The sequence below is a fragment of the Esox lucius genome, chromosome 8 (assembly GCF_011004845.1).
Source record: "Esox lucius isolate fEsoLuc1 chromosome 8, fEsoLuc1.pri, whole genome shotgun sequence".
NCBI lineage: Eukaryota > Metazoa > Chordata > Actinopteri > Esociformes > Esocidae > Esox > Esox lucius.
In genome coordinates this window covers 24,226,779-24,239,956 of record NC_047576.1, presented here as the reverse complement: position 1 = coordinate 24,239,956, position 13,178 = coordinate 24,226,779, and the positions used below count along the sequence as shown (strand labels likewise).

The 13,178-nt window shown below is 45.4% G+C and overlaps 1 protein-coding gene across 2 annotated transcripts in view; it reads right to left on the bottom strand.

The window, feature by feature from the left end:
• The window catches only part of szt2 (SZT2 subunit of KICSTOR complex), an 83,331-nt gene that overhangs the window by 67,494 nt on the left and 2,659 nt on the right, over positions 1-13,178 (bottom strand). For both annotated transcript variants that reach the window (XM_034293918.1, XM_020049067.3), the window contains exons 3-25: positions 12,723-12,896; positions 12,323-12,493; positions 11,941-12,120; positions 11,645-11,810; positions 11,428-11,534; positions 10,910-11,120; positions 9,250-9,420; positions 8,869-9,100; positions 8,555-8,684; positions 8,153-8,298; positions 7,285-7,437; positions 6,905-7,019; positions 6,386-6,591; positions 5,776-6,012; positions 5,576-5,654; positions 5,308-5,396; positions 4,891-5,059; positions 3,469-3,691; positions 3,114-3,314; positions 2,703-2,800; positions 1,038-1,176; positions 386-634; positions 2-209 (exon numbers count right to left, since the gene is read on the bottom strand). In XM_034293918.1, coding sequence (XP_034149809.1) covers positions 2-209; positions 386-634; positions 1,038-1,176; positions 2,703-2,800; positions 3,114-3,314; positions 3,469-3,691; positions 4,891-5,059; positions 5,308-5,396; positions 5,576-5,654; positions 5,776-6,012; positions 6,386-6,591; positions 6,905-7,019; positions 7,285-7,437; positions 8,153-8,298; positions 8,555-8,684; positions 8,869-9,100; positions 9,250-9,420; positions 10,910-11,120; positions 11,428-11,534; positions 11,645-11,810; positions 11,941-12,120; positions 12,323-12,493; positions 12,723-12,896 — 3,854 coding nt within the window. The remainder of the gene's footprint in view (position 1; positions 210-385; positions 635-1,037; positions 1,177-2,702; positions 2,801-3,113; positions 3,315-3,468; positions 3,692-4,890; positions 5,060-5,307; positions 5,397-5,575; positions 5,655-5,775; positions 6,013-6,385; positions 6,592-6,904; positions 7,020-7,284; positions 7,438-8,152; positions 8,299-8,554; positions 8,685-8,868; positions 9,101-9,249; positions 9,421-10,909; positions 11,121-11,427; positions 11,535-11,644; positions 11,811-11,940; positions 12,121-12,322; positions 12,494-12,722; positions 12,897-13,178) is intronic.

The following is a 13,178-nucleotide window of genomic DNA, read 5'->3' as shown; positions in this document are numbered from 1 at the left end:
CCTGAAGAAGATGTCACTGGGCTGCCGGTTGGAGTGTGGGTGGACTAGCTGGTCCTTCAGAGAGTCCAGGGTGCAGTTGTAGACGTAAACCGGGCAGCGTGGACGGGATAAATCCCCCGAGCTCTGCCCGGACGCCTGGCGACTGAACGTGATGTGGAAGTCTCTTTTCTGGGGCTCAGCAAACTGCACCCCATCCCTCTCCTCCATAGCTGAAAGAGGAAGGGAGATCATGGAGGAGAAAGAGAGGAAGGGGAGACAATTAGAGAGGAGGAGGCATTGACAACTGCCTGTGAAAGAAACGCCACCAGTCTCTCAGGGTGTGGTCCTGTGTTACCCTCAAATCCAGAAAGGGTGTTAGAAGGTACCCGAATCCTACAGTACTTACATTCACTTCTGGAGCCATTTCCTGGTTCAGGGGGATGGCTCTCCCTGTTCTCCTGCTCCGTTGTGGATATGGGGGAGAGCAGGGGCGACCTTGGTCCCCCAGAGCCACTACTCAACCCACCGTCAATCCCATTGGTGACGCCGGAGTGTGAATCAGCTTGTGATTTGTTACTGGTAGGCAGGGTTTTGTCATCCTCCACGTTCCCCTGGGGCTCTGTCTCCAGCCCAGATGACATCAAAATCTGGACATCTGCAGAGAAATAACAACAATGCTGAAGTCAATTCAAAGAGTTTCACCTAAATAGCAACACGACCAGCATCTATAAATGTACTGCAATGTAGCTGTACTGCAATGTATCAGTTGACGCTAGGCTGGAAGCGAGCCCAAGTGCATAGAGGATTCCTATAACTAGAGGAAAATATTTTGGGAAAGAGATAAATGGGCGCCCTGACTCTCTGCGGTCACTTAAGATCCCAGGGCACATCACTGTAGGAGTGAGGGAGTTAGCGCCAGTGGTCTGCCAAAATGATAAGACTTAATTATATCTACTTCAACAAGGTAGAGAGTAAATAAGATATATAGCCATATCCTAATGTTACAGTCACTAAAAGACAACTATAACTGAGCACAGAAAACAGAACAGAGGCCCCACCTGTAAAGGTGGCGGGGAGGAAGGTGAGTAGGATCTGTTGAGGGCTAATGTACTTGGCGTAACACTTCCACTGAGGGATACACCCATCCCTCTCCACAGGGACTGGCTCCTCATCCACCAGGTCTGCATTGCTGAAACTCTGACAAAGGGAAGACGAACACACTGCATATGAAAGAGGACACTGTACACAAAAAGGTGTTTTGACCAATGTTACATGAATAGGTACCGGTAGTTACTTGAAGGGTATTGGTTATTACTTGTAAGGGTACAGGGTTTTACCTGAAGGGTACTGGTTATTACTTGAAAGGGTACAGGGTTTTACCTGAAGGGTACTGGTTATTACTTGAAAGGGTACAGGGTTTTACCTGAAGGGTACTGGTTATTACTTGTAAGGGTACAGGGTTTTACCTGAAGGGCACAGGGTTTTACCTGACGGGTAGAGGGTTTTACCTGAAGGGTACTGGTTATTACTTGTAAGGGTACAGGGTTTTACCTGAAGGGTACAGGGTTTTACCTGAAGGGTACAGGGTTTTACCTGAAGGGTACTGGTTATTACTTGAAAGGGTACTGGTTATTACTTGAAAGGGTACAGGGTTTTACCTGAAGTGTACTGGTTATTACTTGTAAGGGTACAGGGTTTTACTTGAAGGGTACAGGGTTTTACTTGAAGGGCACAGGGTTTTACCTGACGGGTACAGGGTTTTACCTGACGGGTACAGGGTTTTACCTGACGGGTACAGGGTTTTAACTGAAGGGTACAGGTTATTACTTGAAAGGGTACAGGGTTGTACCTGAAGGGTACATGGTTTTAACTGAAGGGTACTGGTTATTACTTGAAAGGGTACAGGGTTTTACCCAAAGGGTACAGGGTTTTACCTGAAGGGTACAGGGTTTTAACTGAAGGGTACAGGTTATTACATGAAAGAGTACAGGGTTTTACCTGAAGGGTACAGGGTTATTACTTGAAGGGGTACAGGGTTTTACCTGAAGTATACTGGTTATTACTTGTAAGGGTAGATGATTTTACCTGAAGGGTACAGGGTTTTAACTGAAGGATACTGGTTATTACTTGTAAGGGTACAGGGTTTTACCTGAAGGGTACAGGGTTTTACCTGAAGGATACAGGGTTTTACCTGAAGGATACAGGGTTTTACCTGAAGGATACAGGGTTTTAACTGAAGGATACTGGTTATTACTTGAAATGGTACAGGGTTTTAACTGAAGGGTACTGGTTTTACTTGAAAGGATAGAGGGTTTTACCTGAAGGGTAGAGGGTTTTACCTGAAGGGTACTGGTTATTACTTGTAAGGGTACAGGGTTTTACCTGAAAGGTACAGGGTTTTAACTGAAGGGTACTGGTTATTACTTGTAAGGGTACAGGGTTTTACCTGAAAGGTACAGGGTTTTAACTGAAGGGTACTGGTTATTACTTGAAAGGGTACAGGGTTTTACCTGAAGGGCACTGGTTATTACTTGTAAGGGTACAGGGTTTTACCTGAAGGGTACAGGGTTTTAACTGAAGTGTACTGGTTATTACTTGAAAGGGTACAGGGTTTTACCTGAAGGGTACAGGGTTTTAACTGAAGTGTACTGGTTATTACTTGAAAGGGTACAGGGTTTTACCTGAAGGGTACAGGGTTTTACCTGAAGGGTACAGGGTTTTACCTGAAGGGTACTGGTGGACCCGGTCACTTCTTTACTGCTCCCTATAGTGTGGAATGACAGCATTGTGTCCTGTCTCTCTGGAGGTTTCAAGCACTCCTCTGTCAAGGCAAAGAAACAATACCAATCAATCAAAACCTTTAAGGAAATGCACTGTCAGGACACAGAAAAACAAATGTTGTGTTTGAGTGTAGAATGTTGTTAAATTATATAAATTTTATATAAAGTTAAATATTTCTTAAATCAGTCAACATATATTTATAAAGCAATTTCTGAACAGATTTCACTAAAGCTGTGTTTACACAGGCAGCCCAATTCTGATATTTTGCCCAGTCATAGGTCTTCAACTTAACCCAGCCTAGACCCCAAACAGTAGGCAGACGTACAGCAGAAGCATGCATTTAAAATGCCTACCCCTGATGGCCGGCAGAGAGAACGGAGCAGCATGTCCATCCCTCTCCCTGTCTAGGATGTGATGCATGAAGGTCACATTGTCCAGGTCAGCCATGGGGATCTCCCGGTCACTGAGCTCCTGCTGTAAGCTGCTGTGGAACAGGCTTAACAGGAGGTCGTTGGGCAGGTAGGGGGAGCTTGGGGACCCCTCTTCCTTCTCCACTGAAATACACACGCATTATATAATCAATCCAGCCACCATGTTTATATTGTAGCAAGCACGGTTTGGATCACTCGGCAAAACTGTTAAAGTCTTGGGCTATTTCCTGAATTTAAAACAGTTGATCGAGCATTTTGGTAACATGACAACACTTACCACTGCTGAGAGTGAGGAAGAAGATCTCTATCTGTTGGCACTTGGGCAGCAGCTTGATGAGGTCAAACTGGAAGGGAACCGTGTGGATGCAGTCCTCAGACACCAAGGGTTCCCCTGCCTGACATCCCATGGGAGGGTACACCTGCTCTTTGTTCTGACACAGCTGGCTCAGGTACTCAAACGTCATGATGGTGGACATACACATCTGATCCCGGGGAAAGATCTGTTGATAAGGTAAACTCACTATTACAAACAGTCAAAAGAGCGAGATCAAGGGGACCCAAACTTCTCTGGATGCACACAAAGTAATTTTTTATTTTTTTATTTACTGGACACATGCAAAAGCAAAGAAAAATATACAGAAATCAGGTGCAAGCTTGCTCATTTTTTTATATATATATTTTTTTATGAAAACAAAGACAGATATGAATGATGACAGAACAACGCCATCAAAAAAATATCTAAAGACGCACTCAAAGTATTTTTGTTTAGTATGAAGAAATATTCACACTTTTTGGATGAGAGAATCGGATGATATTCAAAACCCAGTTATTTGCATTTCTCTATGGTTGGTTGATGAGCTTTCTCCCTCTGCAGCAAGGGGATTTGTCTTTCCAGTTCAGCTCATTCTGCCTGTTTTGTTTCTTTCTGGATGCCTGGAATATTATGATACATACCGTCAGAGATGCCTTAAAGGGTCCCACAGTAAAGGTGAAAATGTATCTGCATTGTTATTGGTTTCAAAGAAAAATCTGATTTTAGCTTTCAAATATTCACAGAACCCTGGTTGAGCTGAGCACTTGCCAGTGGGATTTGAGTTGTCTCAGAGAAATCCAAAATCAGCATCAGGAACTTTTGCAAAAGGTAAGATTCTTGTTGTTTGGTCCATTAATATTCAGCAGGGAAAAGGAGGTTGAATAGATCACTCCAACCACAAACCGACAGCAACCCTCACCATCAGCAATATTCATTTTGTTTTCAAAGAGAATATATTTCCGTATCAGGAATGCCATGCCTCCTGCCTTAGCGGAGAAGTTTGAGCGAGATATATATATATATATATGTGTGTGTATGCGTGTGTGTGTATACACACACACACACACACACACACACACACACACACATATATATATATAGGACCTATCCATCTAGATCTAAGTCAGGAGTGAGAATCAGTCTTCATTCTTGTAAGAATATAATATCAGAGGAAAAAGCCCTGCACTCGTTTGCAATTTGTAAGGTGTTTTGCAATGCAAACAGCTAGTTAACACGATACTAATGTGTCAAAATGTCTAGGGCTACACATGTATTGCCCCAAGCACTCAAATAGAATTCAACTTCACCTCATATTTTTGTTGGTATTTGATAACTGCTAATGTAAAAAGATCAATTTGACTGGTTGGATTATTGATTGATACTGACCGCCTGTGGTATCTCCTGGTAGGTAAGCCCCTGGAAGTGTCTGTGTAGGTCCCTGGGACTCCACACTGTCCCACTCTGAGGCTCTACCCAACACTCCGTCACCAGGTTGAGCTCGGTGTCCACATCAATGGCCTCCACCTCTGTGTCGTTGTCGTCGTCTGTGGAGAAGCTGTAGCCCAGCACAGATGAAGACGAAGGGTCAGCACAGGAGACACACACGCCGTTATTCAGAAAGCCCCCCAGCTACTTACCGAAGGAATAATCAGAAAAATGGCAACGTGCCAAAGTGCCCCAAACTGCTGAAAATGTTAAAAGCTTTTTGTAAATATTGCTGTTGTGTAACTAGGAGAAGATGCTGTTGGAGAACGTGTGGAACGTGTAACCACTAGCACAATGCTAAATGGAATTCAACATCACCTGTCCTTGGTGGAGGTGGACTGAGGTGGAAACAGGATGTACTGGACGATACAGGTGTGACTTCCTCTGTCCATGGATTCCAGCATCCCCTATGGTCACAGCACCAGTCACCGTTACAACCAACACCACCCACACACTTAGCAATTATACCCTTTATGTCCTGATCACAACGACATGTGTGCCGTTTAGCCTAATATCCCCTTCAGTGTTTATGTAATAAAACATTTAACAAATAAAGCGGATAATATATTAGTTGAATCCGACTCACCTTCATTGGCAGTTCAGACACCATGTTGACTATACCCTCCCCGCTAGCGGCAAAATGGAAGCCCTCAGAGAGGCGGATTCTGGGGAAATATTAAAACACACTCAGGCAACCACAGATACCTCCATAACAGCTCCCCAGGCATTACTTCATTCAATTTGATTTGATATCAAGTGACATGAGTTGGCTTCAGCAGGACTCACTCAGAGAGCATGGACAGTATATGAGCCACAGCCTGCAGAGGTACGACGGCTCCCAGGCTGCTTTGCACCGTCCACACCCAGCGCTGGTGGAGGAAGTAGCGTGACAGAGACGCCAGCGTGGACGAGGCCATCCGATTGGCTGCCATGCTGAGGGGGACCGTCATGTTGGGGGGCTGGGAGAAGTTCTCCATGTTCAGAATGAACGGCGTCCGGAAGTCTGACGGGAGCTTCTCGTACCTGCAGGTGGGGAGGGGGCGCTGTTAGATTTTCAATAACGACCAAATCACCTTCATAATCCAAAGCTCTGCGTTTTGTAGTCCCATGACCTCTACAATAAAAGTGACATGACATTCAAGAAGATCTATTGAAACTCTTGAATTTACAGTTTTATTAAAAAACACGATGTCTTCCATGGGAACTTGTTTATTGTACTGCGATGATAAACCAGAAACCTTGTTTGTTTCTTCGAAAACTGTAAAAAAATAAATAAAATGAAGAAGTTTTACCAATGGATTGTTTTAGTATGTGAAGTTATAGACCTTTATTTCAACCAGTTCGGCTTGCTAGGTAGCCTCCACGCTCTAGACACTATTGAAAACATCCCACTAGCCTGATGAGCAGTTTCTCCAGGGGTTTGTTGAGGACCACCACACAGGGCCGGTCAGACAGCGCAGGTTTGGGAGCTGGAAGAGGAGGAGACATGGAGGGGGAAGTGTGCTCCATACTCTTTCTTTTGGTCTTGGGCGTGGCCTCCTTATTTTGGACGCGGTGAGGGAAGCGAAGCCTCAGGATCTGCTCCCGTAGCTCGTCCACTATCTGGAGGTGGACCAGAGAAAAGGTTGTACTGGATGGGTTGGTTGCCACAGACAGTTCAGTTCAGTTCTCTCTATCGGGGAGAGAATTTCTTTTGCACTTCCAGCTTGATCAAGAAGCGGTCAAACAAAGAAGGTTTAGCATTCTGAAGGTGACATATCTCTAAATATTCCCAAAGGGTTTTAATGAGCACTTCCCTCTGCTGGTTATTCCTATTTATAGTGCAGAGAAAAAGGCAATGCGAAAGTTTTCTAGGATTAAAATCCATACAGAGAATTGTAGAAAAACATGTTGGTGTTTTAACCATATGCAGTACCTTGTTCCTGGTGTGGGCCAAGGTGCCGATAGGGAATCCCAGCCTGAGCACCATGCAAGGGGCCTTAGAGATGAGACGCACCAGGTAAAAGGAGCTGGGGGTCTGATCAGGGACACTGGGGACAGAGTAACACACACAATAAGAAGTTACTCTATTCACATACTGTCTTGATCTCAAAATAGACGTGGGTTGAAATAGTATTTGTTTTCCTTCAAACACTTTAACTGTGTGACAGAACATCATGACACAAGCCTCAAGTGTCTCTTTCCTTGACAGACCTACACCGGTTCTTTGAATAAAAGCTTAAATGTTTGAAAGAAAGAACAAACACTATACAACAAATAACACTTCATTTCCCAAGTGTCTCTATCCCTCCTCACTTGTATATGAGCTTGACATATGAGTAGCCCTCCACCAGGACGAAGCTGCTCCAGTCCTTCAGTAAAGAGGTGAGTGCTGAGTGGGAGATGCGACACTGGATGGTGCTGAAACGGCCATTGCTGCCAGCGGTGTGGAGGTGCTTGGGCACAGGCCTTCGGTGAAAAACAACCAACCATTATCCCAATGACCGTAAGACAGAGGAAGGAAAAATCCCTTCCAACACACCGCAATGTCGCAACAACACCATTTCCACTTTGATCAGAAAGCCAGGTTAGATGTCACAATGCTTGAAACCAAAGCTACACTCAGTCCCGACACGACTATCAAGGTCTGGGGAACATAGATTTATTCTGTGCAGTTACCCTTCGCCGTGGAGTTTGCAATCTTACTGGCTGCTGGAATGGTGCATATAGTGTACATGATTCTACCAGGCAGGCAGAGGCTATTTTTAGACAGCCTTTATTTCTTTTATATTAAAGCATACCCACCCCCAACCATCTCCACGCTCCACCTTTTCTTGACCTATCCATCTATTCAACTGACGAAGAGTCAAAAAGTACTTAGTAGCTTAGTTCACTTTTAATTGCTTTTTCAGAAAGCTCTTTTTAGGTTCACTGGTGCCTTCTGTTCGTGTGTTACGATAAATTTGGGTTAATTAATCTTTTGTAAACAGTTCAATACATTTAGTTGATTTCCCTCGAGACATTTGATAGAAGAACAGAAACGAGTGCAATTCCAGCACTGAATGTTTTTTTTCAGTTATAAATTCCACAATAATGTAGGCAGAGATGAGACAGATGGGTTAACAGGAGAAGGTCCACAGTACTCTCTCTCTCTAATCACTGGTAAAGGACAACCATGACTCACGTGTCGTGCTCCAGGATGAGGGCGATCCGATGCATGTGAAGCCACCTCTGCCACACGTTGGCGTCCATGGACAGGATGGGCTTCCAGTAGGAGGCAAACTGGGACTGGGAGGAGTCTTTAGACCCGCTGTGCTGGAGGGAAAGAACCTGGAGGACAGGACAGAGCTCCCATGAAAACTACTGCACTATGTAGGGAACAGGGTGACATTTGGAACGCATATGTGTTGAAACGAGGGTCAAGCCTTTTTCATCCTTTATAAGAGTTGCTACACTATTTACTGAATCGATGCAGCTAATAGCAGACAGGGCACATGCAATCCAGTCAAATGAAGTCTAAATGAAACGACTAGGGTCAGGGCCTCCAGTGACAAGGCATGATGGGAAATCCAGTCAGACGACATACAGGCATAGTGGATCCAGGGGGGATGTAGAAGAGAGGAACTCCGTTCTTGGTGCTCTCAGGGATGGTGAAGTTCTCTGGGAGAGAGTTAAATGACTGCAGGTGGACCAGCATCTGATCCGTCTGGTTTATACTACAAAACAAGGAGAGCAGAGTAACATATGTTATGCCCCCAAAAGTGTTCCGAGAAAAACACGAGGGGGAAAAAACGATCCCGGCTGCGTTGCAGTGAGGCTGACCTGTGTATCTGAGAGAAGCACAAGACAAATCAGAATTCCCCTCACAACCTTGACGGTGTTTCTATCAATGCTACTGACCTCTGTAGTGTGTTCCAGAAGCGTCTGATGACAGCGGTGCGATACGGGGAGGTGATGGGTTTCCTCATGGTACAGCTGATGTCATGGAGAATGTCATAGCTTCCCTCCATGGTGACCTCGACCCAGGTGGTCCGATGGGCCGGGTCCAGGGGCCACTGGGCCACGGCCAGGTACTCTATACACATGTTGTGTTTCCACAGCAGCACCAGCTTCACCTCCAGCTGGGTGCCACCTACAGGGACAGGCGGAAGGCACATTCACTCAAACAACGCTTTTACCCCAACACTGCATCTCAGGACTGAACTGAAGATGTTAAGACTTTAGCGGTGAAACAATGACGTTAGTGTCCAGTCTGTGAGGCACGGTGTTGGCGTACTGTACTTTTAGTGAGGTTGAGCTCTCTGATGGTGTATCCTTCTCTCAGTCGTACGGACACCACGCTGACCAGGTGGGCGTGCACTTCCTTCTCGGTATGCTTCTTCCTCTTCTTCACTAACGCTGGGTTTCCACTGGCTGACACCAGGTGCTCGTTGAACAGCTTGTGCTGAGATACTGTGAAGCCACACACCACTAAGACTTTAATTCATCTATTCAATGTTAAAGAAATGGAAAAAAATAAGGTTTGGACGTGCGCTTTCGAAACTAAGTGACATATTTTCAGAAGTAATGAATAGATATTCAATGTTGTGATTATTCTATGACTAGCTCAGTTGAAAGAGCATGGAGCTTATAACACCTGGGCTGTGGGTTTGATTCCCTCGGGGGACCCGAATGAATATGTATGAACTACCTAGCATATAGTATGTCGCTCTGGATAAGTGTTTGCTAAAGGACAAATATAAAAACTGTAGAGTGGAAGTATTAGTATCTCAATCATGTGTTTTCACTTCTGCTGTTGTACAATCAACTGACACACTGCTCAACCAAAACTCTTCCCAGAAAAACAGAAATATTACGGAGACAATACAGTGTCCTCAACGCTGAAAAGCACCGGAACCAGACAAGCCACAAGACAACCCATTCAATTCTGTCTAGTCTAGGTATGTCAAACCCAGCCATTAAACCCAGCAGCTACTTCTTAACCATCTCTTTATGTTCAAACCACTCAAGATGTTCCTCTATTCAGAAAGCTGCCATTAACATGTGCCTACAACACATCATGACTCAGAAGAATAATGACAGTGTACAGAAATGACAATAGTCGCACAAAAGGCACTGTTTTGGGCTGACACACAGCTCAGGGATGAGTACCCTTAAGAACGCGATCTATAAAAGGACCGTTTTCTGCACAAACTGCATGCTGATGGGGATCTGGACCGCACCAGGGAGCAGCTAATGGCCATTTACGTGTTCCAGAAAGTGTTTCTGATAAAGAGAACAGATAATTGGCCTCAGCTCTTAATCTGTTCTTCAGTTGACAAAACAGAAATGGCTGCTGAACACATTGATAGCAGCAGTGCAATTTTGTTTTGGTAATCATTGACCACTAAGTGGATGCAGCACACTTCAATATACAAACGGATGAAGTTAGTATTTTGTCACAACAATGTAATTTCTTCAAGCGGACAGAGGAATGACGTCTTTATTAATGGGAAATGTGGAACATTCTAACAGATTAGTAATAGAATATTGAATTTTGTAATCTAAATGTTATGGTGTCTGAGGCGTAGAAATGTTTCTATTGTCTGCAGTAAAATCTCTCTTGTTGTCAAGGGATACGTTGGTTTCACCATTAAGATGCCATCTTCTAAGCGTTCAAATAAGAGGACATAAGATGACAATGTTGTGTAACATCTAACTAAAGACAGGGCAGTCAAATCAAGAAGACAAGACTGCAGCAAATGTGAATCAGTCACCACTTGTTGCTACGTGTTATAGCAAATAAATGTCATGAAATGCCATAAAAAAGGGTATACTTGTCACATATCTATGACTGGTTAACTAGATCTGTCTCACAACAAGACCTACAGGCCATAATTAACATCAGCGAATTTGACACGGGAATCTCTAGGGGTTTAATGTTTGCCATGCTCTTTCTTACCACAGTAGTACTCAGGGTTCACTGACTCGCTGGTCTTGAGAAAAGAGTATGTGAGGAAAGCCTTGTGGTAGGTGTTCATATCCTGACTGGCCGGGTCAGGCTCCGGACAGCTGGACATGTAGGAGCCAAATGTGGCCATGGAGATGAACTTCATCAGCTCAACGTTTGGGATGTACCCAAAACTACAGTCATAGGAGTATGCCCCTCCCACCTGGCAACAAAGAGACACGGGAAGAGGAACAAAAAATGAAACCAACCACCAGCTATTTTCCAATAAATACAAATCCATTTAACTATAACTATAATAATACTGTAATTAAGTCCAAAAATGTCTGTAGCAATTGCAGATTGCCCCTTTAGACCACTGGCATTCCACACTATTTGCCTGCCTCTTTAGAGAAGAGACAACAATAAACGCAGTAAAGAACAGGCAGCGTTTCATTTCACGTGTCAGTATGTTATACTGAAGCCACACAGCAGTTTGACCCTCTGGGCTGTATTGTGGCAGGTTTCAGTACCTGAATGAAGGAGCAGGCGATGGTTCCGCTCCTGAGCTGGTTCAGGAGGGTCTCACAGACGGCCACATCTGGCACACTGGTCACCCCATCTGTGATGATGATGATGCCTGATAGAAGGACCAGGAACCGTGTCATTAATCGGACCACGCATTTAATCAACCAGCAAGTGGAACCCAGCTTTAAAAGACTCTTAACTTCGGCAGGCGAGTTGACCAACCTGCGCTGGAGTTAGGGGGCAGCAGCTGTAGAGCCAGGATGCCCTGTCGGACCATGCTGACAAGCCCTACGTCTGCAGTCACCATGGAAACTCTGTGCTTCCTCACAGGCACGTCCTCCATGGCGATGTCACTGCCGAGCCCGGAGCACGGGATTGGTCCATCAGCCTATAGAAGACAAACAGGATAATAGTGTAATGACAACCAACGCATTTATGTCTCTGAATGTACGATATCAAATACCATCTAACATCATTTACGCTGTGACATTCAGCTCTGAATCAAGTACTGAACTAACCGTGTGTCCAGTTGCCGGGTCGTGCTGCTGCTGAAGATGGTCGTGCTGCTGCTGAAGATGGTCGTGCTGCTGCTGAAGGACCTCCGCAATGTTGTTCTCCACTGACCGCAACTGCAGGTAAACCTGGTTTAGGAACTGATCCAGGTCCGTACGGTCCAGCTGACAGCCCTGCACCAACACCTAGTGACAAAAGCGACACGATACAACCTCCTGAAAGAGTGTCAGTTGGAAGTGCTTCTAGCTCCCGGGAGCGAGGAACTTAACTGTTCGCAACATTCCCTACCGTGACAACAACGTATTGCTACCGTCGAACTTTCCTTAAAAAGAAAATCTCTGCGTTCCATCAGCAAGAACGTAATACGGATATGAACGGTGTGATCACCTGGTGTGTATTGAGCCCAATGATCGAGGAATAAGCCAGGATGGTGACGAAGATTTCCGGCTGGAATAAAAGATCCGTGCCAGGAACTTTGAAGGGTCGGACCAATCCGGCCAGGCACCGTGACAAGGCGTGGAACACCTCATCAAATATCATCTCCCCCGTGCTGTCGTCCTGTGAACAGAGGGCACAGCCAAACCGGTTCACCCGACGGCACGCGTCATGAAGGGGATCCGCTCAGATAGGTTCGCAGACGGAGCCATGTCATGACGGTGTGATTACAATCGGGAAGGGGTTCTACATTCCGCCTCCCCTTGAGTTCCATGGTCAGCATGCAAACATTTTACTTGTTACACTCAGTAGCCTCGTTTCTAACTTGTTGCAGACGCCTTTCTTCACTTACCACGATCCCAGTGGAGGGGCTGAGGTCCAGCTCGATGATGAAGCGGTACCGGCGCGCCAGGAAGGAGACGCGCGTGGAGGGCACCAGGAGGTAGGGCGAGGAGGAGGGAGGGGAGTCTGGCTGCCATCCCTTCGGCAGGATGCTGAGCAGGTCCAGCTCATTCTCAGAGTTCTGCTACACGGGGGGGGGGGGTGGGGTGGGGGGGGGGCGGAGCCACACAAATCATCATCAATAACCCAGTGGGAAGAAGGTCATTTAGCAGATGATTAGCTTCATCTAGTACATATCATTACAACATAATAATAAGAATCATGTAATCTGAGCTTGTCGCAGGTCTGCTTATGATTTTTGCCACTGGCACGACAGAACTAAAGATTTAGGACCAAAAGTTAATTCAGTTTGCTTGAACATGCGTGACATTGCGGAAAAGATTATACTGAATCTCCCAGAAGGTTG